We start from the raw sequence: 24,574 nt of genomic DNA, 5'->3' as shown, positions 1-24,574 counted from the left end.
TCTTCTTGTCCTGACATCCCATATGTACGCTGGATCAGGTGAGAAACTGCCACCTCTTCCTCACTGTCACTTCCAGCACTCCCCTGGTCACCTCCAATCAGCAAACTTTTCCACTGTTCAAGTTCACTCCCTCTTGATGTCCTGTTCTATCCAAGTTCCTGGTGCTTGTTAACCCACCCACGCAGAAGTTGGTCAATCTCTTTCTCCTTTCTGAAGGTGTTCAGGACCTAGAGCTATGCCATTTCAACTACTGCCCTTATATCTGGGGACTTGTATATACTTGCTGTCTCCTCAAATACTTTTGTTTTCTAGTTCATTAACCTCTTCCAACTACAACTGCAGAGGCCACCTCAGGCACAACAGAGCTCTTGCTATCATACTCACTAGACTTCTATCTTGACAATCTATTATTCTGAAATTTCTTCATCTGACCATAAATAACCACCTGTTCTTTCGGCTTTGATAGATACGTTGACTAGAAGGATGATGGTTATCGTGTACAAAAAGTTAAATTATGAAGAAAGGGAGATTGGTTCTGAGGACAAGAAAATAGTTATTCTGGACATGTTGAGTTTAAGAAGCCTAATAGATGTGGAGTTGGAAATATCTAAAAGGCAAGTGGTGATACAAGAGAAGACTCGGAGAAGAGTAAGGCTGAGGATACAGATCTAAGAAATCTTCCACATTGCAATAGTAATTGAACTTATATTGCAATAGTAATTGAACTTATTGACATGAAGAGATCATCTAGAAAAACTGTTGACGGGGAAAAAAGGATGAGTTCTTTGTGCACCTTAGAATGTGAGTTCCTTAAGCAAGAAACTTGCTTTATATTTACTTTACACTAAGCAAAAAGTATCTATTTGTCACAAGTTTTTTTCTTCTCCCATATGAAACCCAGGACACTGATTCCCATTTTCTCCTCCTCTATTTAAGTTTTGGATGAAGAGGTGATGGTACAGGCTTGAAAAGAGCAAATTTTGGAAAGCTTCTCTGGGTACTGATGGACAAAAATGGAAGAGTAAAAGAACTTCCATGCTCTCCTCCTCTACTTTAGTTTCTGATGAAGAGGTGATGGGAGGCTTGAGAAGAGTGAGCTTTGGAAAGCTTCTCTGGACACTGATAGTCAAAAATGGAAGAGTAAAAGGAATGTCTTAGAGCAGTGAAGAACCAGATGAGATCAGATAGTTTAAACAACATAGTTGTATGACTTCTTCCGAATGCCTAAGAAGCCTGTGAATATGACAGGGGACAAGAAAGGACTAAAGGATTTCAAAGTAGAAGACGGTATAATGGTGAAGTAATTCAAAATAAGGAAGAAAGGAAAGTCAGAACAGAGGTGATAATTAGAGAGAGATCTTAGAAGGAGAAGGACTGCACACTAGAGTAAGGACAAATAAATAACATCTCTAGGAAGGAGAGAAAGGAGGATAGAAAAAGGACTTCATAATTTTTGGCCATTGATGTGGAATGTGTAGAGGTCATTATAAAGGGTATAATTGTTTCTGTAAAGGCTGAGGAAGAGTGGAAGGAATGAGCAAGAAAAGAATTATAAACGTGGACTATTTGAAGGAATGCCAAAATAAGAGGCTGAGTTTATAAGTATATGAGAAAACATAACCAAAACCCCAAATTTTTCAAATGTTTCTATCAGATTTGCTTCTCTTTCTGAATCCTTCCTAAGAATTGATCAAAAGTGAAGTTAAAATGACATTATAAAACCATGAAATTTAAATAGTTACATGTCATTTCTAACTAACGTAGATTATTTTTAAAATAAGGCAAAAATTTTTTCCAACAAATACAGACTGGAAGGCACTTTAGAGGCCATTGAGTTCAAACCCCTTCTTTTATAGAGCTGGAAGGCTAGAGGCCATTGGGTTCAAACCCCTTCTTTTATAGATGAGGAAACTGAGGCTCAGAAAGGGTAAGTAGTGTGACCAAAGGCATATAAATAGTTAAATATCTAAGATGGGAATGGGTCTCAAATCTTCCTGAATTGAAGTCATGTTCTCTCAAAACATTTAAAATAATAACAGTTCCTGAATATCTTTAATCATTTCTAAAGGATCTGAATACTGAGCTAAAAAAGTTTTTACTAAAATGTACTGCAAAATTATATAGATTTTGACCAGTCTGAACTACTTAGAGTTATGTCATTTAAGTAAATTAATTTTACTTAAATTTTTAAAAAGCATCTAAGAGCAAGGATTGCAATAGAAAGGCTGAATTTGAGAAAGAAGAATTAAATGGGACCCAGAGAAAACTGGCACACACACAAAAAAAAGTTAAAATGAAGATAGGCAGAGAGATAATATATGAAAATAATATTTGGTAATATTTTGATAGAGTGAACTTCAAAAGAGAATAAATTGAATGCTGACAATAAAAAGAGAATATGGAAATGGCAGAGGAGGACAAAGTATGTTAAAACAACAACAATCACTAGCATTTTATGTAGCACTTTAAAGTTTGTTTTAATGTTTTACAAACATTAGCTCACTTTATCCTTAACACCTGGGAGGGGTAGTTATTATTCTCCCCATTTTACACATAAGGAAACTGAATTAGATAGTGGCTATGTAATTTGCCTAGGACCTTATAGCTACTGAGTGTCTGAGACCATATTTGAATTCAGATCTAACTAACTGGAGGTCCAGAATTCTATCTACTACAGCAGCTAGCTGTTTTAATCTAATCCATGAGTACTCTTCCCTCTCAGACCATTGTACTGGAAAGGACAGCCAAGGATACAATGTCTTTTGGGAGTAAGTCAGATCTTTGTAAGAGCCAGAAAAGAGAATGGGAAAAGAAGTCTAAGATAAAGTTTACTGACAAAAGAGTATGAATTCCAAGGGAATACTATGGAAGTAGATATTACAGTGGTTCAAATAGAAAGCAGGAATGATTATGTATTTTTAGAATTAGGAGGGTGAGCAGTAAGGGTTTGGTATCTGTAGAATGGGAATGTAGTACCTTCTGACTGATGCTGCCAGCCTGAAGAATCATTCTGATGGCAAAGATAGTTGTCAGTCCTTTTAAGGACTGGGTCAGATATTACCAGCCTTTCCTACAGACAATGTCCTAGAAACAAGAGGTATTAATACCCGAGTCTCTGGTCTTGGGCTAAATGAGGGCTTTTTTGTTGAAGAGCTAAGAGGCAAGTTATCTAAGTGAAGCTTTAGTCTTGTGTCTAGTCCAATCTACTAAGAAGCTTTGTCCTGGCTTGCTAACAAGAGAGCTAAGCTGTAACATTCAGGCGGCAGTAGCACAAATTATTAAAAGGAGAGCGTAATGGAACTGAGATACAATGGCTAAGTTGAGCCAAATGTTCACATTGTAAGTTGTCTGATAAGTGGGCTCAAGAAGTCTTGTTTTCTAACATCAAATCAAAAAAAAAAAAAAAAAAAAAAATCTAAAACAAACAACAACAACAAAAAGGCTTAGAAACAAACACAATTTCATGAACTAAAAACATAACTTAAATTTCTCTTCCATGCATTCAATGCATGGCTTACTTGCTTTCTCTTTCTTCTACACAACCAGAACTTTCCTGCCTCTGCAACTGCTTTTTCCTATGTGAAATGCTCCTTCCCTTAATAACATGTAGAGTCTTTACTTAGCTTAAAATTACTTAAAATCTCAATCAAATCTCTCATCTTCCAGGAAAGCTTCCCTGATTCCAAGTCAATGATAATATTTTCCCATTTGGACTTCATGGCTCTTGGCTCATGCTTCTGATGTAGTTACCTGATGTTAATTAATCAATTCTAACTATTTCTATGTGTCACACACCCCACCACCCCCTTACTATCCTATGCTCTAAATTCTTCAGGGCAGGGCTTTATCTTATCTAAATTCTGCATTCCTCCACCCACCCTAGCACAGTATTCTATGAGACAGACACAATAAACAATGAACTAAATATTAACCTTACTATTGTAAAACTTGTTTGGATAGAGTATCTGCAATGAATGAACATTAGGCTGAAACGTCAATACAACAATTTCCGAGAGTAATGATGTTTCCCTCTCTCTTCTTCTCTTTTCATTTTGGTGACATTTTTAAACATATTATCCATACATATCTATCTATGTATCTATGTATGTGTCTATCTACATACACATACGTATATACAATAAAGATTCAGTAAAATATTAAATAATTTCATCTGCTTACTATGTTTTTAAAAAGTGTCTAGAAGATGCAAGTACAAAATGGAAGTCAACACTTCTAAATTCCAATCTCAATCAAAGATACTTTAAAAGTTGATCCTAGATGACCCAGTAATTTTAGAAGCAGCTATCATCCTACAACTAACTCTTTAGAAAAGAAAAAGTACAACTGTAGTCACTTCTTAAGACTTTTCCAAAATGCTTTAATACCCAATTCATATTCCTTAAGAACTCAACAGAAGCATAAATTTTTAAAAATTGTACAAAAAAAAAAAAAAAAAAAAACAAAGATAGCTCCATATTTTCTAAAATCAGGTTTCACACTATTTTTAAGTCAGTATTCGTAAAACAGGGTGCAAGGCACACCAATGGCTATAATCCACTTTAGTGAGGAACTATCTTTTAGGATTTAACATGTTACTCCAGTGCTTCTGGATGATACAGAGGTGACTTCAGATCTTTGAAGATCATAATAATAGAGAGGTAAACCCTGAGCAGGTATTGAAACAGTCTGGAAAATGAATTCCATTATGGCTCCAATGACCACATATGTTTTCTGGCTGGGCATCAGGTTAGCTAAGTAAAGAAATGCTCATCATTAGGTTTGGCCACCATGTGAAATGCACTTTGGCCACAGCATTACTATTACTAATTTCCGATTCAAATGTTTTACAATACAGCCACTTAAATATTTTCCAACCAACTTCTACCTGCTTAGCATTATTGGAAATTAAATACTAGAAAAGAAAAATCAAGGTACAAGAGGTCCCTAAGAAGAAAAGTTTTGGAAAATCCAATAAAATTCTTAATAGAAGGATAAAAGTACACTTAGGAACAGAGCCTACATCCACTTATTTACATTTCATTACATATGCTTTACAGTTGGTATTATAACTCTCAACTCTATATAACATTTTTAGTAGTACAAGAGGTTTGTTACCAATATAAAATTCACATATAAATAAAATTCAAAATGTAGAGATCATAAAAAAAGTAAAAACAAATGAGAGAAAGTAGACAGAAAACAATAGATATAGAAAAGTAAAGTTACTTTTTCCCCCTGTATACACCCAATTCTAGTTATTTCTCTCTTACCTTACAGGAAATATGAATAGCAGACTCTGGTGGATAAACAATAAAATGCCTTAAAGTAAAACCAAAGCCTTGAGATGTTCTCTTCAACATAACCGTTTTTGGACCCGGCCAAGAAAATGTTTCATCTTCAGATGGTGATACTGTTTCACTTTGTTCTTTCCCATCTTTATTTTTGGCTACCTAAAATGAATGAAAATAAAGAAAAAGTTTGTTTTACAATACAATTTTGATACACTTAAAAAAAAAAATCACAACTTTGTGATATCCAGTCCTTTTCATCTAAAAATAAGCAAACACAAAGCAATTCACTGAAATACTACCATAAAACAATTTCTACAAATTCTTCTAGTACAAAGATCTGTATCACTAAATCTCCAATGACTCTGATTAAGGTGTAAAAACAATATTGTACTTGAGATGTTAAGAGATAAATACCTATACATTCATTACAGATAAATTTTAACAAAGTACACAACTTTCAAAATTAACTCCCACCCCACTCTTTTGCTAAGACCAAAAAAAAAAAAAAAAAAAAATTCAAGCAATGACACAATTTAGTCATTAGTACACGATCCGCCTATAAAAGAGAAAATTCACCCAAATTATAATAGCCATATAATATAAAGCCCTAAGAACTACAAAAGAAAAAAGTTCTTCCTCTGTCCAACCTATGGTTTTAAACAGGAGCTAACTACGTGAGTACCTCACTAACAACAGATTTTCTATTCCCATTTTAAAAAATCTTATATATCTTCAAAATCCTGAATATAAATTTACTTTTTTTTCAAAATTCTGAAAAAAAAAAAAAACTTTTTTTAAACCTATTTCCAGGATCCACATTATTATTAGTATCCACATTTAAAAGAGCAAATTAAATGACTTAAATAAAAATAACCCTTCCAAAAGAGAAGCTGATTTCTATAAATTAATCATTACACATGGAGATTCCCAGTATACTGACACAAATAGATCGTTCTCAGAACATTTTGAAGAAAAATAATTTTTTAAAGAGTTAAGTACTTAATATTATACCAAAATTAAAAGTATTACATGATGGAGCTATTGCAATGGAATTTTTAAAAAAGAATTATGAAAAAAATTGGCATTGGTCAAATTCATCACGTGACATCAAAAAAAAATAAAAATAAAAACAATAACCCTAAAAAATTCTGAGAATATTCCCAGCATCTCACTTTAAGGAAATTAAACAACATTAATGTTTTGACTACCAAAACTAAAGTATACTCAATGATTAGAAAGCTTTTGTAAATGATCATACAATTGGCCAAAGGGTACAGGAAATAAAACATCTCACTGTTGTTTACTGTTTGTTACCTACAGAAAAATTTGCTTAAAGAGGACACAAAATAGTACCTTAGGTTCTCCTCCAATATGAAATTCCCCATAAATACATCGTAATCATGATTCTTTTAAAGATTTAATAGAAATAACCTATAACCTATTCTATGACCTTACTGGCTATCAGAGGATGTTCAGCAGAATTCATAAGGAAGAAAAGACTTGAATAGGATATGTCTTCCAGATGTTCTTATTTGAAGAAGACACTGCAGTGACTTTTTGGACCCCACCACAGAGTCTCCCAAATAAGACCAAAATGACTCAAAAGTGTTTGGTTGAACCATATATTCTCATTCTCTCTCCCTCTTGCTCACGTGTTCTCTCTCTCTCTCTCTCTCTCACACACACACACACACACACACACGGAATTGTCCAGTTTATGATATATAAAAGAACATTAATATTAATATATGCACCTTGGATTAAGATTTACCTATCGATAGCAAATGGGGCTTACGACAGAAAATAAGAAAGCAGTCCATTTGAGAAATCATGCAATTGTATTTGAAATACTACATTTTAATGACCCAACTTTCTTCTTTTAAGAAAAGACTTATTTTTTTTTGGTAACTATTCTTTCAGCAAAATTTCCTTGGACACAAATCATGTAAACAAGAGTCTTCTTTCTAGTCATTTCACACTATAGATCGAGGATAAGGTCAAAACTGATTCATGGTTAGATATTAAAGGTGATTATAAACAAATCAGAAAAGCAAGGAATGGTTTACCTGTCAGATCTTTGGAGAAGGGAGGAATTTATGGCTAAAGAGGAACTAGAGAAGGTTATGAAATGCAAAATGGATAATTGTGATTACATTAAATTAAAAAGGTTTTGCCCAAACAAAACTAACGCCGAAGGAAACTTTTTAAAGTCAGCATTTCTGATAAAGGCCTCATTTCTAAAATAGAGAAGTGAGTCAAATTTATAGCAATGCAAGTCATTCTCCAATTGATAAATGGTCAAACGATTTCTTAAGATGCAGAAATTAAAGCGATTTATAGTAATATGAAAAAAATGTTCCAAGTCACTATTTATTAGAGAAATGCAAATTAAAACAACTAAGAGGCACTACCTCACATTTCTCAAATAGGCTAAGATGACAGGAAAAGAAAATGATAAATGTTAGAGGGAATGTGGGAAAACTGAAATTCTGTTTTTGGAATAGTGAATTGATCCAACTATTTTGGAGATCAATTTGGAACTATGACTAAAGACTATATAAAACTTGCATACTTTGATCCAATAATATCCCTACTGGGGCTGATGGGGGAAGGATCCACATGCTCTTTTGTGATAGCAGGAAATTGGAAATTGAACCGATGCCCATCAATTGTCTGAATTAATTACGGAATATGAATGTAATGGAGTACTATTTTTCTATAAGAAATGATGAGCAGGCTGATTTCAGAAAAGCCTGGAGAGACTCACATGAACTGATGCTGAGTGAAGTGAACAGAACCAGGAGATATTGAACACAGTAAGAGCAAGACTATGTGATGATCAACTATGACAGATCTCAGCAATATATTACTAATATATTAATACTAATATATTACTAATGTATTATTGACAATTCCAATAGACTTGGGATGGAAAATGCCAGCTGCAGTCAGAGAGAGAACTACGGAAAGTTAACATGAATCAAAGCATACTATTTTCATCTTTTTGTTGTTGTTGTTGTTGTTTGCTTGCTTTCTCCCTTTTGTTCTGATTTTCTTTCAATAACATACCTAATATAGAAATATATGTATAATACATGTATAACCTATATTGGATTGATGGCTGTCTTGGGGGCGGAGGGAGTGCTAAATACATCTTACTAATGACAGTAGGAGTGTGTGTGTGTGTCTTCTATCTACAAAGTTAAGAGGAAGACCATCAGCACTCTGGACTGGCCCTCACAAAGTACCTCCTAGAAGGCCTGCAAAGAAGGCACATTGGAATGAAAAGGCATGAATGAGTTTTAAGGATAAGATTTATACATTCATCAAAGAAGCTCCACACTTAGTGGAGTGCCTTGAACATTCACAGGTAGCCAATAATTTCTTGTTGTATTAAAGAAATACAAATTAGAACAGAGATGCCAAGAACAAAGCCAGCCTCTCATAACAAAGCAAGGTTCCCTTCTAATTGGGTACATCTGAGAAGGCAGCACATGAGGTGAGATTCGAAGAAGAGATTAACAAAATGTTACCTTTATTTTTTTTCTGTATATATATATATATAATATTTATATTTTAATTTAATTTATTATTATGTTATATAAATTATATAAATTTTATTATATTATATAAATTATATTAAAATTATATAAATATATATTATATAAATAATTTAATATATATTTAAAATATATATATATATATATATATTTTAAATAATTATAACTTTTTATTGACAGAACCCATGCCTGGGTAATTTTTTATAACATTATCCTTTGCACTTACTTCTGTTCCAACTTTTCCCCTCCTTCCCTCCACCCCCTCCCCCAGATGTCAAGCAGTCCTATACATGTTAAATATGTCACAGTATATCCTAGATACAATATACGTGTGCAGAACCAAACAGCTCTCTTGTTGCACAGGGAGAATTGGATTCAGAAAGTAAAAATAACCCGGGAAGAAAAACCAAAATGCAAACAGTTTACATTAATTTCCCAGTGTTCTTTCTCTGGGTGTAGCTGCTTCTGTTCATCATTGATCAATTGAAACTGAGTTAGATCTTCTCTTTGTCAAAGAAATCCACTTCCATCAGAATACATCCTCATACAGTATCGTTGTTGAAGTATATAATGATCTCCTGGTTCTGCTCATTTCACTCAGCATCATTTCATGTAAGTCTCTCCAGGCCTCTCTGTATTCAACCTGCTGGTCATTTCTTACAGAACAATAATATTCCATAACATTCATATACCACAATTTACCCAACCATTCTCCAATTGATGGGCATCCATTCACTTTCCAGTTTCTAGCCACTACAAACAGGGCTGCCACAAACACAAAATGTTACCTTTAAAACATAAAATGTGAAGCAGACACACCAGAAGGTTGTCACAGACCCAGGGCTTACCATGTGCAAATATACAAAGAACAGGAAAGCAAGCAGCAGTTTGTAATCCAGAGAGGCTGAAGCACACAGTGCATGAAGTAAAGTCTAAGAAGGCAGGCTTTGACTTGAAGGACATGAGTGCTGGAAAACTTCTGGGGTGGTCATCTTTGAAGGACAGATAAAGAAGTCTTTCTGTTGTTAGCAAGCAATGGGGCCCACAGAATGTTTCTAAGAAAGGGATGTTGTGATCAGCAAATATGTACAATAAGCACATTACTCACTAGTTGATAATAGTTCCAAAAATAGTAGCAATAGCAGTAAGATAAAGGAAACTATAGATATATAGAGAGGAATAGTTTTGTTCCACTTTGTCTATTTGCTGATGATATGATAGTTTACTAAGAAAATTCTGGAGAATCAACAAATAAACTAATTTGGATACGAGTTCTAGTGCAGTTTCAAACTATACGATAAACCTACAAAAATCAAAAGGTTTGTTGTTGATTTTTAGTATACAATAATAAAAAACCAAGAGGGGAAAAGCAGGGAATGAAAGAAAAGGAAAAGAAGAAGCATTCGTTGAGTACTACCCAAGTGCTGTGCGCTGCAGAACACTTTACAACTATTGCCTCTTTTGAGCTTCAATACACCCCTGGACTGTTACTATCATTCCGATTTGATGAGTAAGAAAACTGAGGTAGATAGAGCACTTAACTAACTTGCTCAAGATCATAAGAAGGAATCTCAGGTTTCATGGAGGATGTGGTATCTGATTCAAGAAGAAAGATAATCATTCTAAGAGGCAACATTAAAGAATGAATGAATTTTTGGTATGGGGTCGGGAGGAAGAGGAGGAGGAGAGAAGAACAGGTAGGAGTTGTAATCTTAGTAAAAGGGAAAATGTGCTGGAGGTACAGGACATTTGAAAAGGAGTAGTTTAAGACCGAAAAGTAGGTAGAAATAAAAACTATACAGAGATCTATGTATGCATACACACAAGTGTAATAACTATGTATATAACATACATATTTGTATGTACATTTTTTAAAAATCAGCTTTTATCTTTTATTATAGTATCTTTCAAACTTGATATTTTACATAACTAAATGACCTTGTTATGGAATCTTCCATGGTTGGCAGAAAAGACAATTTTAGTACCCAACGATTTGATTCCTATTGCTTTTCCTCTCACAAGCACACTTGGTGAATCCTATTTCTTGTTTCTATCTTATATTCATGTTTTCTCAATACATCTATTTAGGAAATCTTAACTATTTACACGAGATATGCGTTTTTTAAGAGATCTTCTCTTTGAGGATCTGTTCAAAAAATGTTAGATATTAATTCAGAGAACCAGAATGTAAATTCTTAGCTCTGTATTTCCTATCTGGTGTGGCCTCGGACATGTCATTTTTATCAGTACTTTGGAAAAAGATAAAAATAGCATGGCATACTTAATAAATTTGCTGCTAACCTATTAGATGACAAAGTAAGGATGATCTCTTAAGTTTTTTTCCAGTTCTATTTTCTACAATCCTGTGATTCAAAAAGATTTTAGGCTATAAAGTTAGGCCAAATCAATTAAGTTGAAATTTTAAAAGAACAAATGGAATGTCTTCTAATTGAGTTCCTATATACAAAGTACAAGAGGAGAGAGCCATAGCTCAACTGTGGTTTATCTGACAAAAAGGACTATGGGTTTGGAGAACTTCAAACTCTATCAATAAGTCAACATTGATAAGGTTGGTGGCCAAAAGCTAGCACTACACTGCCTCATCTGCAAGAGGCCTTATGTCCTGGACTAGAGAGGTTTAAAAAAAAAAAAAAAAAAAAAAAGGTCCCACTACAGAGAGCTTTTGATTGGTTCTGGGAACCACCATTTGGAGAACGACACAGATGAGTAAGAATGTACATCAGAGAGAACACCCAAAACAGGGCAAAGACTAGAAACCATATCATACTATATTATGGTTGAAGTATATTTAGCCCAGAGAAGAAAAAAATGAAAAATCTTAGAGACATTCTTAGATATTGAATGAGTATCATGAAGAAGAAAGGAAGAACCTTAATTATGAATAATGGTTTCTAATTTTGGCAGTTAGAAGAGAGTAGAACTAAAAAAAAAATTGTAGATTTTTAAGAAAATGTTCCCCATGTGGAAAGACTATGGGTCACAATCCCAGTGAAAGCTTAGATTCCTGAAAGGATGAGTAGAGAGTGTATTGTATTAGTGAAGGACTGAAGATCAACTTGAACAAATGCAAAGGAGAGAAGAAATGAATATTACAACACTCTCCATCTGCTGCCTCTGCCTATTTTCCATTTCCTCTCAAGGATGAGCATAACTGGCTATTAGATGGGAATCATGGGCCAGATTCTCTGGAAGAGGGCATCTCAGTCTGGATTCCCTTTCTTGTTCTGCAAATTGATGACAGATCAGTTATGTACTTTGTGAGTCTAAGATGAAAAATGTACATATTGATTCTGGGAGATAACTATTGAAGAGGCTACCAGAGGTAGACTAAAGTAATCCAGACAGTGCTGTTAATCCCAAGACTCTCCCAAGAAAGTTCATAGCACAGGTTTCCAGGCCCAAAACTACTACTTGAGGCACCGTTGTTTGAAAAGGAGACAGTCCTACATCCCAAGAAGATTCATAACTCCGATGGTATCATCAATTGCCCCATTCAGGGCAAAAAGTAGAAAGAGGTAAGGACATGGCAATATCTATTTCAAATCTCAGGGCAAGCTTACACAAGCTATATTCCCCCTTGATGGAATGCTTTCTCTACTCAATCCTCCTTCTCTCTTTTCTTTAAGACTCAGCTCACAAGTTATATTCACCTTCTCTAGGAAGCAGTTAACTCTTACTCTGCAAATTCATATCCTGTCCTCCTCCAATAGAATGAGTGGCCTGTGGGCAGACTGTTTAATTTTTGTCTTTGTAATGCTGACTCTTAGCATATTACCTTATATATATATTATATGTTTAATATAATATAAATTCAACTGAATTGAATTGAGGAAGAAAGGAGAAAGGTTTTAATATCTGCTACAAGAATGATGACAGAGTATAAATCTGAGAATTTAAGAGGATTTCTATGTAACAATAATAGTCCAATTGAAATTGGATTAAAAGTAATTTGCAGTGGATCCAATTCAACACTTTTCAGTAACTTGGGGATGAAAACAAAGAAAATAGATAATAGAGGTTACAGAGTAGGTATAGCAGAAAAGGGTAAAGGAAGATAGTATCTAGAAAAAGATTGTTGTCATTTTTCAGTAATGTCTGATGCACTATGATCCCATTTGGGGTTTTCATGGCAAAGATATTGAAGTGATCTGACAGTCCCTTTTCTAGCTCATTTTATAAACAAGACAACTAAAGCAAATAGGATGAAGGGACTTGCCCAGGGACCACAGCTATTAAGTTCTGAAGCCAGATTTGAATTCAGGAATATGCATCTTTCTTGACTACAGATCAGTACTCTACTGACAATTCTAAAAGAAACAATCAACAATCAAACATCTATTATTATTATTTTCCCACTAGTTATAAGCATTAATAACAGGGAATAAATTAAAAAATCTTAAAGTGGAAACAAAAATTTAAAATTTCATTTTTTTCTTCATTTTATCTATACCCTCATATCAACCTCTTTCCACTGCTAGCAAGCAGTAAAATATGTGCTTAATTACATTTTCCCTACTAGATTCTTTGGTGCAAGTAATTCTCAAAGGTAAATATCCCCTTAAAAATGTGGCTAATGCATTTGTTAGTATCTGTACTTTGATCAAGTTCATTTAAACTTGCTAATGCTTTGAGCTCCTATATGTTTGTGAAGATGAAAATCAGAAGCATGAAACTTTATTTTGTTTTGAGAGACTGAATTAAACTAAATTGATTTTTATATTTGGCCTTTAGTTAATTTTTCCCCATGGCTAATAGCTTAAGAAAAGTTGCTCACCCCTGAATTAGATGTTTTAAGTTATAATACAGTAGCTTAAACTATGATTAACTTTGATGTTAAAAAATATAACTCACACATTATTTGTAGAACATCAATCCTAAAATCAATGTATATTTCATGTAATAAAAAGAATTTAGGAATATAAAAGGTGCTTTGGCTCAAAAGCCAAATGTATGCTTGCTTAAAAAATTATTTTATGAAGAACTCTCACAGGGAAAGTGCTCATGTGGTGGTCAGAAAAGGTGAAACTGAGAGGACTTAAGTACAGTGAATTTATGTATCACAGATACATCCATTCATTCTTAAAAAAAAAAAAAAAAAAAAAAACCCAAAACCAAAAATATACTGTTCTTTTCCATACTGTTGCAAAAATATCTGCACAGAAAACACATTTGCTCTTTTTCCATTTCCAACCTGTACCTGACCTGTAATTTCTCAAGATAACAACAAAATGTAGTGATCCAAATTCGGGTGCTCAGAGAAGTTCATCAGTCTAGTTAAGTCAGTTTCATGAGGGCATGCTTGCCTGGATTCTGGACAATGGGCAATGCTCTCTATCTTTCCCAGTCACCGACGCAGAGAGATGAGGCTGTGTGTTTGCTCCCGTGCTTTTATTTTTGCATGATGGTTTCAGCCATGTTGTCAAACATCTTCTTGAGGACAATCATGGAATCAAAATCAGCCATTGAACTGATGGTACATTCTTCACAGTGAAAAGACTACCATCCAATACTAAAGTGGAGGGAGCGTTGGAACGTGATTTTTTGTTTGTAGATGGTTGTATGCTCGGTGCAGCCTCTAAAGCTGAGATGCAACAACAAAGTATGGATCAATTCTCTGCTGCTTGGGCTAAGTTTGGCCTAACAATTAATAACAAGAAACCAGCCAGCACTACGCCATCCATGTGTGGAGCCATCAGTTACAGCAAATGGAGAAGTTATGATTGCTGTGGACAGTTTGCTTACCTTGACAGTATACTTTCCACACAGCTAGCTCAGTTTGGGAGACACTGAAGGAAAGTGTGGAAGAAGAGAAGAATATTAGACTATCTAACTGAAGATCTACAGAGCCACTGTGCTGACCTCATTGCTGTATGCAGGTAAAAACCTGGACAACATACCAGCACCACATCAAGAAACTGAATTGCTTCAATCTGAATTTTCTTAGGAAGCTTCTGAAGATTATCTGGCAGGACAGGATGGGAGACACTGGGGTCCTTTCTCGAACTAAACTGCCAAGCATTCCAACTCTACTGCAGAGAGCACAACATCACTGGGCTGGCCACATTGTCCAAAAGCCAAATATATGCTTGCTAAAAACATTATTTTATGGAGAACTCACGCAGGGCAAGAGCTCATGTGATGGCCAGAAAAAGTGATACAAGGACACTCTCAAGGTCTCTCTTAAGAACTATATAACTGACTGAATGACATGGGAGACACTGGCCCAGGATCACCTAGCATGGCGTGGTTTCAGCAAAGAAGGTGCTGTGTTTTGTGAGCAAAGCAGAAGTGAATTAGCCCCCCCCCCCCAAAAAAAAAAAAAAACACGAGATACACAAATATAGAGAATCCCCCCCAAAAAAATGTTCAAGGGGACTATTTGTGTTCGACTGTGGCAGTGTATTCCAAGCTCATGTAGGTCTGATCAACCAGTCAGAAACACTGTTAACTCGACTCTACCATAGTTATGTCATTTTGGTCCTTTTGAGAGCAAAGGATAACAACCAACTAACCAACATGTATGTGCATACATATACACACATACAAACAACAGCTCCTAAATGATTAAACTTGAGATAATCATTTACTGCATTGTTAAAATCATGTGCTAAGCCAGAAACTACCTATGATGGTTGTGGCCATTTTAGAAGCCTAGTCCCATAATTCTGGTAAATTTATCTTAGACACAATGCCTACAATTGAGATAGCACAATCTATTGTCTCATCTATCTAGGTCTCATCCCATCACTAAGGAACTGTGTGATCTTGGTCAAGTCACAACTTCTCTGAACAATCTTTCTCATCTATAAAACAAGAGAGATGGACTAAATGACATTTAAGTATCTCCCACTTCCAATACTCTAAGATGCTATAATGGGTAGTGCTTTAGCTTACAATTTCATGAGCTAATTCAGCCATAAATTCACTCCCCATCCTCACTGCCAAGAAGCAGATTAATAAAGCAAATATAGACATGTTATGTGACACAATTACGTGTACTGTTTTTACAATGGAGCATAACTTGTAATAAAAGAAATTTAATGAAGCACAAAATCACTAATATTCGCATGTATTTGATTTTTTTTATTTTTTTTTTTACTTTAAAATAAAGTTTAATGGGTTATTTGTCAATGATGTAGAAACTATTCCTGCTGTAAAAAGAAAGTAGACTAGATGATCTTTGAGGTAGATTCTAGTTCAGGACATTCAGCACATTCAACACATGGCATAATCACATCCAAACTCAATTCTGTTTTATATATTTTTTCAAATAATTTTTTTTTCCAAAATAGCAATTTATTTATTTTTTTAAATTAAATAACTTTATTGACAGAACCTATTGCATGTATTTTTTTAAAAAATACTTTAGAACAAAGTTCAAAGAAATACAAAGAGGGAAATTAGGTAACTTTTTCAATTAACTCTACTTTAAATTACTGTTTAACTATAGTAGTACTAGAACAGTCTGTCTCTCTCTCTCACTGTACACATACACACACACACACACACACACACACACACACTACATAAAATATTCAATGTCATACAATTTTTTTCTTTGAAGATATAGTTGATATTTGTCAAATTCATAATCATGAAATAAAATTTTGAAAAATTAATACTTATAAAGGTAAGTTTGCTTCAATCCCACTAAAAAGGAGAGGACCCCTTCTCAATCCTCTCAACCCCACCCTTTTTTAAAATCAAGGTAACTGCTTTAAGTGGGCTTGCCCAGGGTCACATAGCTAGTAAGTGTTAATTATCTGAGGTCACATTTGAACTCAGATCCTCCTGACTCCAGGGACAATGTTCTATTCACTGTGCCACCACCTGTAGCTGTTCCTCATTCCTTCTTTTAAAAGTGATTTGGGCACCAGAAAACTTGTATAATAATTACTCAACAACTGTAGCAAGGCTCTAAATGGTAGATTAATTATCCTAGACAACTCAGGATTCCAGTGAAAATGAGAATGGATGTAACAAAGGGGCCATTCTGGTTAATCCCTACCCCTCCCATTTTTTACATTTGCAACCTCAATCAGGAGACACCCCATTCCCACCCCCATCTTTTACTTCTTCCTAGACAGGATTCCTTTCCCATTGCCTTCAAGTTGGCCCAGGACTTGCCCGCCCTAAAAAGAAAAACAAAACCTTCACTAGCTCCCAGTCCCCTCCCCCCACAACTCCCACTCCCACAAAGCTATCAAACTCTTCTTTCTTAAATTCCTACACAAAGCCATCTACTTTTGCTGCTTTAACTTCCTCTCCTCTCACTCACTTCTCAACCCTTTCCATTTGGCTTCTGACCTCATTACTCAACTGAAACTTTTTCCCCCCAAAGTTACCAAAGACCTTTTAATTGTCAAATATGATAACCTTTCCTTAATCCTTGTCATTCTTGACCTCTGATACATTCAGTTGACAACGTTAAGCATACTCTTCTGGGATATTATCTCCTCCAGCTTTTGATGACAATACTCTCTTACCTATCTGACTGCTCTTTCTCCATCTCCTGGCTATCTTCTTTCTCATCCATATTAGGCTCCTTAACCAAGTATTCACTAGGTTCTGTCCTAGCCCCTCTACTTCTTTCCCTCTATATTCTCTTCCCTGGAAAACCACAAGTTTTTAAGTTGATCACTCAAAAAACCTATTTATCTCACCCTTCTCTCCTGCAGTTAGTCTTTTATCACCAGTTGTCTACTGGACATTTCAATATGGATGTCCTAAAGACATCTCAAACTCAGCATGTCCAAATCTAAACTCATTCCTTTCCTTCTAAATTCTCCCTTCTTCCAAATTTACCTATTTCTGATGAAGGGACCACCATCATTCCCATATCCTAAGTTTGCAGCCTCAGCACAATTCCGGACTCCTTACTCTCACATATCAAACAATGGGGACATCTTGCTGTCTCTACCACAACATACTTTGCATCCAACTCCTCTCTATTTATCCATCTACAGTCTTAGTGAAGTCTCTCTTTGCTAGATTAATGTCAACAATGTCCAAATTAGTTTCTCTGCCTCAAGTCCTTCCAACTTTAGTCTTCCCTACGAACTTCTGACAATAATTTTCATTAAGCATTGATCTGACTCTGTCATTCCCCAACTCAACCCATTCTAGTAGTTCCCTGTTGCCTCTCTCTAAGTTAAAATATAAACTCCTCTATTTCGTTTTTACTGTCCTTCTCAATCTAGTCCTAAGTCACACTTGACATTATTCCCTCATCAATTCAGCCAAAGTGGTCGTCTTCCATTATTCACAAATCTTCTCTTGATTTCTTTTTGTCTCAGCCACTCTGCACAAGCATTTTATATACTTAGAATTAACTCATCCCTCCTCATTAAGCCCCCTTTAACATGCAGCTCAAGTACCACCTTCTACATGAAGTTTTTCTTGAGTCCCTATATTTCTGCAAGTACCCTCCTTGCCAAAGTAATTATAATTAACTACTTTATATGTATATGCATTTATTCTGCATATACTGATGTGTACTTCCTATGACATCCATTAGAATATAAATTTTTTGCAAATATAGACAGTTTCATTTTCTGTTTTTCCTACTGCCTGGCACTGAATAATGCTTATTGACTGACTGACTGAAGCCAAGTTGGGAAGGTTTTAAATGTAAAACAGAATTTGTACCTGACTCTGGAGGCAACTGGGAACCACTAGAGCTTATTGACTCAAGGTCATATTTCTGCTCCGGGTAATACTTTTGCAGCTGTGTGGAAGGAAGATAGGTTGGAGAAAGAAGGGAACTGAAACAGGGAGCCTATTTAAGATTCTACTGTAATACTCTGGGGCAGAACTGCAGAAAAGCCTACAATAGGGTGTGATTATATGAGGACAGAGGGGAAGGACTTGAGAGATTGTAAAGATAAAATCCACAAGACTAACAAGATTGGGAAACTGACTGGATCCTGGGAAGGTGGGATTGGGGAGTGAAGAGTCAAGGACACTTGAGTAACCAGACCAGGGTGGTACCTGATACACAAATAAACAAGTTTTAAAGAGGGAAATGGAAGACAAGGTGGGAGGAAATAAAGAATCCCGTTGTAAACACGCTGACTTTTGAGATCTTTCTAGGAGATTCATTGGAAGTGTCCAAAGAAAATGTCTGGCCTAGTAATGTGGAGCTGGAACTGTGGGTCATGTAAGTGGACATCTAAACTCCAGGGAGCGTGAAGAAGGCCCAAGAGGTCTATTGTGCAGGAGGTCACTAGAGAGAGCAATGTCTCCAAAAACTTTTATCTATCATCAGGCATTATACAATGGCATGGGGCGGGGTGGGGGTGGGGAGGAAATAGCATTTATATAGCACTTTACAAATACTACCTCACAAAATCCTCACAATGATCCTGGGAAGGAAGTGTTATTATTATTCCCATTTTAATAGATAAGGAAACTGAGGCAAACATAAATCACACAGGTAGTAACAGTCGGAGACTAGATTTAAACTTATCTCCCCGACTCCAGATCCAGCACTGTCTTTAATTTGCTACCTATTTACCTATTTTATTAAATATATATTTGTTAATATATATATATTTCAAATGTAATGTCTAACTCGGGCTATGTATGAATTATCGCAAAAATTTTTTTGGGGGGGAGGTTCAAATTAATGAGTCATTGATAAGTAATTTTTTAGTACATTTATAACACTAATGAATTATCATGATTTGATCTATTTCATACATTAACTTAACCATTCAAGTGTTTTCCAGCAGTAGTGATGAGCTTAGGCTGAACCATCCTCACATTCCTATACAACTGAGATCCCTTTAGGGATCCAAACTAAAGACATGTGTAGCTCAGCCCAATGGTGCTCATTAGTAGGTAATACCCATAGATAATAACAGTCTTTCTTTCATGTGAAGCTAAAGGGTTTACTATTTAATTAGCTCATACACCTTTGATGACCATATTTTACCAAGATTAAGCTTTACCAGTGATGGGAAGCGATGACACAAATCTGAATTCGTTTCAGGGAGGTATCTGGGGTAGTAGGCCTGAAATTAGAAAGACCTAGATTAAAATCCAAACTGGTTGTATGGATCTTCACCAAGTCACTTAATTTTTATTTGTCTCAGTTCCTCACTACAAAAAGGAAATAACAAGAGCTCCCACCTCCCAGTGTTGTTGGGGTGAGGTCATCTTTTTAAGGTGCTTAGCACAGTGCTTGGTGCCTAGAAAGCATTATATGTTACCTATATTAATAGCATGACCATACACAGACACACACACACACACATGCATATGCACAATGTCACATCTATAAAATCTTAATGCCTCATTTTTCCATTCTATCAACATATAAGAAATAATGTCAGTAATTCCATGACACCATAATATAAACTCCTTATTACTATTATACTTAAAATCTATTCGTCACATCAGTGGTTCCCTACCCCTAGATCTTTTTGACATTCCTAGAAAATGAAGCAACAGAATCTACAAAACGTAAAAACTGAACAATCACTCCAACACAAAATCCAGTAACAGTCACCTTCCTATAATTTTCACAACTGGTAGGAAAATGTTATAAAGGGGAAAAAAAAGCCTATGGAATCCTATTCCTGCTTTCTGTTCTGCTACAACATCATAAAATCATTAAAACCAAGAATGTATAACTATATCCATTTGTTTATATTCACAGCAAAAATATTTAATAAGTCCTGTTATCTGGATCCTAATCCACAGAAAAGCACTCTATTGTCTTGGCACCACTGAACAAATGATATTTAAGGTAGTTAATGACACATTTTATTCATCTCCACCATAACCAGGAAGAGCAAGGCATCAGAGGAGGCAGTATGGTACCTGAGAAAACCGTTTCATTTGTTATCAAAACCCTAGCTTAAATCCTACCTATTCGTTGTATGACTATGAACACTCTTTGGGTCTTATTCTGTTCAATTATAAAAATGATGGGGCTGATCTAAATCTATGACCTCATGATTTCTCTCACAGATGTACCAGTGCTGTTAAATGCATATCATGCAACAGACTGGTACAGAAACAGGGATAAATCTATTTTAGCAGAAACATTGGAAGGGCTACAAGCACAGAAGATGCTAAAATGAACGTTTTAAGTTTTCTTTAATCTTTTCTTTGCTTTTCTTCCTTCTCTTTTCTCCTCTCTTAATTAGGTCCTTTCTTCCCCTCTATTTCCAAAGTCTTATGCCTGCCAGTAGCACTCATCATTTAAAAATGTTATCCAGCTTACTAGAAGTCCTTTTTGTGTTCTCACTACTTTACTATATTATATATCTAATAGATACCTATTGAATTGAATTGAACCAATCCCACAAATGAGAACAATCTAATTAAGTTATTGGTTTCTTCTCTGTATCTTTTTTGAATCTGTAATAACGGTCACAAGAGTAGGATTTTGACACAAATCCCCCCCCCCCCCAATTTGACAGATTTTCTCATCTACTCTAAGAGGAGGGAAATTTGCAAATTATGAATCTCAGAATCTAATTTTAAAAAGACTTGTACCTACTGTACTTGAGCAAAAATGTTCTCTACAACATCTCTTCAAATGACCATCTAGCATCCATTTAATGGACCATACAGATAGGGAATGTCATCAAACAATCCATTTCCATTCTACTTTAGTACAGTCTGAAGAACAAGGAAGTTAAATTCAGGTTCAAATTGTATTCTGAACAGTTCCTTAAGATCTATTATCCTCTAGCATTATCATGTGATTCTGCTAGCTCACTTTCTTTACATTTTTCCCATAGTGTTGTTACAAACCCTGTTTTAACCTAGACAGCAACATTTGAAACTTTCATTTTTCCAAACAGACTAATTCAGGATAATAGCAGCCAGTTTTCTCATGTCCTCTAACCCACAGAACTTTTGACTTCAGTTAATCCAGCACAACTCTGTCTATACTTCAGAGGAGAAATGAAAGATTCAGATACAAAGGACCTGGAAGCATTCTTCAAACATTTAAACAGGAAATAGGAATTTAGTGAAAAGGAGATCAGGACCAGGAAGTTTATATAGTAAAGATGGTTTAACTAGAAACGGTGAGCCCATAAAAGGCTATGCCTGTTTAGGCTAGACAGTACTCCTCCTTCTCCATTGCTTTCTTCCAATCTGCTGAAATAGATTCTATGAAACATCTCCCGTTTCATAAGAAGATGAAATTCAGGCTCATGGAGAGCATCCACGTGCTGGATTAAACAGCTTAGTAATTGGCTGGGGAAGAAGGAGGGGAAAAATTAGAGAGAGATAACTGATCTGAAAGGCTCTCATTTAAAAAATAAAACCAGGCTTGTTGCTTGATTCCAATGGATATATCTATGAGTAAATGGATGAAGATTAAAAAAAAGAAAGTTGACAGCTGATTGCAAAGAAAAACACTGAAGATAGCTATCAAAAAATGGAATTGGCAGAGAACCTCACCTGTGAAACAAGAATTGAGTAACCACTACCACACTTCAGTCCCCCTCCTCTTCTACTTCCCAGTTATTATATGAGTTGGAATTAAGTGACCTATGGTTAGATTAAGTCATCAAGTAAGGTGATACAGTCATTCTAACAAAGTAACAAGACTCATCTAACTTCATAAGTGATCCCTAGCTTATTGAGTCATTTATCAACTTTTTAAATTTATTTCAAACAAAAACTTTCCTCTATGATTTGCCTAGCTCAAGGAATACTGAAAGGACCCTATGTCTCATAAAGTTACTAACTCCTCTTTTAGATGATTAAGACAGATGAGTTAGAGGCTAAATGAAATAGAGATATAATGCTATAACTTATTAAAACCCCAAAAAGGAAAAGTTCAAAATGCAATTGCTTCTTTTTGTTTCCCTAATTATGAAGTTTTATGTTTTAAGTTAATGGTAACATCTATCTTGTCCTTTTCTTTTAAGTTGCCATTTGAAATCCATATTTTATTACTGTAATGTAACTCCATTAGTGAAAGAACCAGAAAGTATACTGATGGATCAATCTTGAACTGGCAAGATAGACTGAACAAGCTTTCCTCATCTCCAATTTCTATGATTCATTAGTCTTTTGTGCCCAGCCCACACAAAAGCAATATTTCTTTCTTCTCTCCACAAAATGGAGGCTGTTAATATAGAACAAAAATGAACTAACCATCAAAAGATGCATTTATTTTCTATCCCAACAAAAAGCAGTCATGTCTGAAGTGAAAAAAGCAGATAATTTTAACTACTTGTCTAAGTTGCACACATTATCTTTGACCAGATAGCAAAACAGTAAACTGATTTTCCCTTCAAGTCTGAAAAGACACAATTTTATAATGAAGAAAACAAAAAATGATCAACAATCAATAAATAAATTGTCATTTATTTACTAAGTCAGGTCAAATTATGGATATTTGAAACATAAACAATTGGGTAGACTTCTATCAATTCTTTCAGAGGAGTCACCATTCAAATTATTTCTGATTTATAAAAGCAATTTGGATTAGAAATACTTCACGCACTACTGACTGAAGAATACTGGGGGAGGAAAAAAAGAATAGAAGAACCCACTAGTTTTTGCCTATTTTTTTTTTTTAGACAATTCAAAAGCAACTGAGTTACAAAATAAAAAATGAACTCTCACAAAAACATTGGGATAACTGCCTTTTTTCAAAAGATGTTATTATTTTAAAGAAATTTCTATTTTATTTTTGAATGAAAAAAGCCTACAGCTTCAAAATATAGTTTAAAAAAGAATTGATTTCAGAATTTTACCTAATGTATATGCATCATATGAAATGAATATAAACTATTGACCATTCATTTAGTCTATCAATTTTGTTTTTTAAAAAATAGTTAATTGTGTCTCCCCTCCCCCATCAATTAAAGCTCTACAAAAAAACCTTCCGTTGCTCTATCTAATCATAATTCTTTTTTTTTGGAAAAAATTCAGATATATTGAATAAGCAATTCAAAAATAGCTATTTCTACACAAAATAATACTTTGAAAGATTACTTCTAATTGTTAAAACATTGCTCTCGATTCTTCTGCAGTATTTCCTCATTTTGCTTAAGTATTTAACAATAAACAAGCATTAAAATATATTTAAGACAAACCTGACCACTCCAAGCACAATAGAGGTTACATAAAAAACTCCAATTATGGTTGATCATGCAGTCTAAAATCCTGAATTGGGCCATCACTGCTTATAGCGTAGTCTGCATCTCTGCTCTGACTCAGCTTTTGTCCATATGGAACTCTGTTAAGAGAGCTATGCAGTGATGAGATTCCGGAATAGGACCTTCCCTCCCCTGTTTGTCAAATCAGCAATAACTAACTGAAAGGGCTACATCACACTTTTAGGCACTAAACAGTGTCTAAAACAAATGGTTATGTCCCAAAAGATAAGACTACTTTTCCTATTTTATTAGGTTATTTTTAGGTCTTTAATGATACAAAAGATTTTAATTTTATTAGATTTTAGTAGGTTATTAATGATATTTAAATAAAATGTACATTATTTACTATATTTGTTTCTCTCTGGGTACAAGGAATTAATTACCCATGTACAAGCACTGTTAGCAAAAATACAATTTAAGTACTTTCTAGATGTTGAGACAGTAGTTATTAGAAATATAAATGCTTTGTTATATAAAGGTTAGGAGGGAATAAGCAGATATCAGTGATAAAGAAAATAGACTGAGAGTTAGAAACCGATTAGTTGGTCTAGGATGCAGTACACAA

General features: G+C 34.8%; 1 protein-coding gene and 1 long non-coding RNA gene across 10 annotated transcripts in view; one reads left to right on the top strand and one right to left on the bottom strand.

Moving 5' to 3' along the window:
- LOC116419463 overlaps positions 1-16,167 on the top strand; it is a 28,200-nt gene extending 12,033 nt beyond the window's left edge. The window contains exon 4 of one of the 3 annotated variants that reach the window (XR_004229788.1): positions 15,606-16,167. This is a non-coding gene — a long non-coding RNA (uncharacterized LOC116419463). Of the gene's footprint in view, positions 1-5,277; positions 5,379-15,605 lie in introns of those variants that run through there. The other 2 variants (XR_004229787.1, XR_004229786.1) reach the window with 2 other exon arrangements.
- The window catches only part of ARHGAP21 (Rho GTPase activating protein 21), a 148,304-nt gene that overhangs the window by 88,071 nt on the left and 35,659 nt on the right, over positions 1-24,574 (bottom strand). For 6 of the 7 annotated variants that reach the window (XR_004229785.1, XM_031939856.1, XM_031939860.1 and 3 more), the window contains exons 3-4: positions 19,825-19,887; positions 5,271-5,450 (exon numbers count right to left, since the gene is read on the bottom strand). Coding sequence is in view for 6 of the 7 variants with exons in the window: in XM_031939856.1 (XP_031795716.1) it covers positions 5,271-5,450; positions 19,825-19,887 (243 nt within the window). In the remaining variant the exon portion in view is untranslated. The remainder of the gene's footprint in view (positions 1-5,270; positions 5,451-19,824; positions 19,888-24,574) is intronic. The other variant, XM_031939862.1, reaches the window with a different exon arrangement.

The sequence above is a fragment of the Sarcophilus harrisii genome, chromosome 5 (assembly GCF_902635505.1).
Source record: "Sarcophilus harrisii chromosome 5, mSarHar1.11, whole genome shotgun sequence".
Lineage (NCBI taxonomy): Eukaryota > Metazoa > Chordata > Mammalia > Dasyuromorphia > Dasyuridae > Sarcophilus > Sarcophilus harrisii.
The sequence above is the reverse complement of the archived record's forward strand: the minus strand, read 5'-3'. Positions and strand labels throughout refer to the sequence as shown.